The 5,000-nt window shown below is 34.9% G+C and overlaps 1 protein-coding gene across 1 annotated transcript in view; it reads right to left on the bottom strand.

The window, feature by feature from the left end:
- LOC113799987 (putative nuclease HARBI1) overlaps positions 1-149 on the bottom strand; it is a 1,887-nt gene extending 1,738 nt beyond the window's left edge. Inside the window, exon 1 of the mRNA XM_070116271.1 lies at positions 114-149. Coding sequence (XP_069972372.1) covers positions 114-149 — 36 coding nt within the window. The remainder of the gene's footprint in view (positions 1-113) is intronic.
- Between the last annotated feature and the right edge of the window lie 4,851 nt (positions 150-5,000).

The following is a 5,000-nucleotide window of genomic DNA, read 5'->3' as shown; positions in this document are numbered from 1 at the left end:
AGAGTATGGTATAAACTTCTGCTATTTCTTCTCTGCAACCACGAACGAACCTACATACGCCGTTTACGTAACCTTTCAGCCTCCATTGTAGCTGCAGATAACAAAATACTTGCGAGGAGGGACGCGCGGCAAATCCTCGTAGACGCCATGTTTGTCGCTGATATTTCGACAAACAAACTTTTCTGTGACCAGCAAGTTGGGAAACCGCAGACAAATCGTTCCGGCTACGGGATCAGATCATAAACTGGTTGTTGAAAAAGGCGCTCGTGTGACCGCCCCTTAAGGCTTATATATGATACCTTTGTTCCCGTGTGAATACAATGGTAGATTTGTCATTATCAGCATTATCCCCATGTGATGATGGTAACAGTAATAATCATGATAACCATTATAACAATAATAATTATTATTATAAATAGAAAACAATAATGATAATAAGAAAACAATAAAGATTGTAATAATGGTGATCATAGTAATAACAATAATTATGATAATAATGATAATGATGGTAATAAAGATGATAATGATGATAGTGATAATAAAAACATTAATAATAATGTTAATGATAACAATAATAACAACTTTAATAATAATGATGATAGTGATAATAGCAATAAAAATATAATAATGATTATGATAATAACAGTAGTAGCAATACCACTAGTAGTAATGATGATGATGATGATCATGATGATCATAATGATAATAATAATAACAATAACAACGATAACAATAATAATGATGATAATAATAGTGAGAATAATGATGATAGTGATAGTGAGAATAATAATGATAATAATAATAGTAATATTGACATTGATCATAAAAAATAATGATGATATCAATGATAATATTGATAAAAATATTAATAACAATAAAAACTACAATTATAGTCATAATGACAGTGATGATAATAACAATGATAATAATAATTGTAAAAGTAACAATAATGATAATACTAATAATGATAACAATACTAACAATGACTATAATAAGGATAATGATGATGATGATGATGATAGTAATAGTAATTATAACAATAACAATAATGATGATAAAAAATATTAGTACTAATAATGATAATAATAATAATGTTAATAATGATGATCATGATAGTTATAACAGCAACAACAATAAAGATAGTAGTTATAATAATGACAGTAACAATAATATTAATATCAGTGATTGTTATGCTGATAATCACCATTATCAGCATTATAACAATCATTATTATTATGACTGATAATAGTAGCAGTAATGAGAGTAAGAGAAATAATGATAATGAAAATGATAATAATATTCATTATTATTATCATTATCATTATTATCATCATTATTATTATCATTATCACCTACGCCAAGGAGGATGTTTTAGTAGCGTTCGTTAGTTGGTTGAGGATAACTGAAAAAAAAAGTTATGAACAGAGATGTTTGTGTTACGTAGATTATTAATTTCGTTGGTGATCCTGATCCTGCGCAAGATAAATCAACAATTATGAGCCGATTTTTATGATTTCTTTACCAGGGTTGTGTCTTCGCCCAACTTAGATGTCCTCAGATTTCGTTGGTGATCCGGATAATGACCTGGATCCAGATATCTTTTTTAAGGGATTCATGAGCATTGCGAGTGAGGGAAACACAGAGCTCGCGCCATCAATGCCCTTGAGAAAGAGGTGATTTTAATGTAATTCTTAGAGTGAACATTTTCATTGCATCAGTTACCCTATTGCTCTGACGGAGGTATGCGCTCTCTGGGTGCTTCGAGTTATTATCATTATTACCTCCGCCAAGGAATTTATGTTTTGGTAGCGTTGGTCAGTTTCCTGGTTAATTGGTTAGCAGGATAACTCAAAAAGTTATAAACAGATTTCTATGATTTTTTTACTAGAGGTGTGTCTTGGTCAACTTAGATGCCATTAAATTTTGGTGATCCTGTTTTAGTCCAATTTAGATGTTTAGATTTTTAGATTTAGATGTTTAGATGTTTTAGTGTGTTTTAGTCCAATTTAGATGCTATTGAATTTTGGTGGTGATTCGGATCCATTTTTTTTTTTTTTTTTTTTTTTAAGAATTCATTAGCATTGTAACAGGGACGTCACCAGTGTACTTGAAAGAGGTGATCTTAATGTAATTCGACAAGTGTGAATATTTCTTTTGCTTCAGTGACCCTATTACCTTGGCGGTTGTTATTATTATGATCAATATTATTATTATCATTATCATCATTATTATTATCCTTATTATTATCATTACCATCATTATTATTTTTGTAATCATCAAATATATCAAATATATTTGAAATTACTATATTGTTATTACGCTAATTATCATTTCTACTACTAATGTTGTTATTCTTACAATTGTTAACTTTTTATCATCATCAATATTACTGCTATTATCATTATACTGTTACATTTTATCAGTAATATTACAATCACTTTTATTGCCATTATCCTTATCATAATTTAATCATTGTTACATTGATCAATGTTATTAGTAAAATGTTATTATATATTATCACTTTTATTGTTACTGATGATAATGTTTTTTATTAATGTCAGTATTATTATCACAATCGTTGTTACCTATTATTGCTGTTATTCCCTCTATCATTTCAGCCATCCTTATCTTCTTCTTTACAGTGCCACATTATCATTGGTATCCTTCTTAGATATCCATCCCCTATTTTTTGCTTTGCAAGCGAAGGAAAATCTCAATTTCTAATTTCTTTCTTGACTCAGGCAATCAGAGTTTTGTATCGTTTTCGGAAATCTGCGCTAAAAAAATGTCTCTCTGGGAACTTTTTTTCGATTCGAGCGCGAACAACAATTTCATGCTTGCATAAGGTATTTAAAATTTCGCTTCATTTTGGGTCCATTTTTGTCAGAACTACCGACTTCCCATTAAGAAAGTTCAATAGATCGGGATTAAATGATGCCATTTGTATAAAATAACAGTTAAAGAGGAAAACCAATCTTCATGGTTTCTTAATATATTTTTCTCTCTTCGTTTTTCTTTCAAAGATATTGAATAAGTTGGTATCAAATGGATAGACTTACGTGAAATAGCATATATATAAATACCTGATTTCCGCTTCACTTTAGGAAATATCCAGCTTAAACTTGCTTTCGGTCGCACGGAGTAATGAGAAAGGAAAGTTTGCAATGTGTCTATATAACAGAAATCAACAGCAGAAACAGGAACTAGAAATGCAAACTTTAGGACAGGAGAGTCAGTTCAGCTGCTCTGGCGGAGTTTTGGGATTGGTAATGTGTACATGTGTGCGGAAACAGACAGGAATAGTTGGATAAATCGAGAGAGAGAGAGAGAGGGGGGGAGGGGGAGGGAGAGCGAGAGAGAGAGAGAGAAAGGAAGAAAGGAAGAACGCAGGGACATACACACACATCCTTAAGCATTTCTATTATCACTATTGTCTTTTAACATATTCCAACCTGGATATAGCATTTCCCTTTCTGTGTCTGTAAACTCTGGAATTCTCTGGGATTTTATTTTCGTTTTTCTTTCACTGTTGAGAGATATCTGCAGTTTGAGTATCACACAAGTTCTGTGCATGTGCAGTATTAAATTTTGAGCTCTAAGATAATGCTGGGCCAGAGATGTATCCAAAATTTACCCTGAATACGGTCATTGCGCATGTGCACTAGATATATGGATTAAATTTTAATACAAAATTAACTTCTTTTTTGTGTACAGAAGACGCCCTAAGTCTTCTTCAGCGCATTCTCGTGGCTCCTCATGGAACTCGCAGGGAGGCTTATGCATTGGCGCTCTCTTCTTCGCACCAGGATGGCTAGTGGTGGCAGCAAAACGGCATGCAAAACACTTGACACTAAGCTACCGCACCATCGCTTCACATCACCCTGGGTATGAAACACCCACCCATAATTATCATGATTAATGGAAATGATGATAACAATAATTAAGATAATAAATGTGATAATAATGAAAGTGATAATAATAATGACAGCAATGATGATGATGAAAAATATGATAATAATAGTAATGATATTGATGGCGAAAATGATAATGGGTATGATGGTAATAACGATAATGACAGTAATGATAATGTTGATAATTATACTGCTACCGCCATTACTACTAAAATATAGATATGCATGTGTGTATCAGTCAATCCGACAGGCCGCATCCACTCTTCGCATCCAGCCATGGGAGACCTTCATGGTGAGTTGACAGGCATACAGGCATGAGATGGCATATCTCATAACTACTTTTCGAGCTGCCCAAGCCACGCCTTCTTAGGTCGTCCCGCAGGCGTCCTCCAAGCAGGATTGACTCGTGAAGAGACAACCTGATGAGCTGGGTCTCCGGCTGGAAAGCGAGATAGGTGCCTGTATAGCTTGAGTTGGCGGTCACGGATTCTGCAGGTAATAGGTCTCAAGCCAGTCTCACGGTGTAGGCATCAGTTAGACATATGATCCTGTCAACTGTATCCCATGATTCAATGTAGGGACGTTACAAAAGCCTTTTAGACACGTAATTTAGTCCTGCTTAGGTCCAAATACTTTTGACTGAGTTCATGGCTCCTGTCAGACCAATATGTCTACTGACTTGCTGGTGGGACATCCCAGAGATACAGACTTCACTGCCAAGGTGTGTAAGGCTCTCTGTGACGTCAATATCATCGTAAGCATGAACAGGTTCTGCTAGCAGGCCCCCAAAATCCTAGATATTGATGTTGGTTCAGGAGACCTCTAGGCCCAGGGGCTTCGCCTCATGCTGAATGCATCTGCGAGGGGGGCTTAGAGTTCAGTTTTCATAGAGCTTGGTAGGTAGGACAAAGGTCGTTTACTAAGGAAATGAGTTTCAACTTCCTCAGCAAGCTTCCTGGTGAACTGTTCCTTATCCCTTCTCGGCAGTGTCCGACCCCGCGCACCAAGGAACGGCGCAGACCCCAACTGCCTAGCGATATGCATCTACGGCTTCCAGTGTCTCCGGCGAGATTAAATTTTGCCTTGTCC

This window comes from Penaeus vannamei, chromosome 3 (assembly GCF_042767895.1).
Source record: "Penaeus vannamei isolate JL-2024 chromosome 3, ASM4276789v1, whole genome shotgun sequence".
Taxonomy (NCBI): domain Eukaryota; kingdom Metazoa; phylum Arthropoda; class Malacostraca; order Decapoda; family Penaeidae; genus Penaeus; species Penaeus vannamei.
The sequence above is the reverse complement of the archived record's forward strand: the minus strand, read 5'-3'. Positions and strand labels throughout refer to the sequence as shown.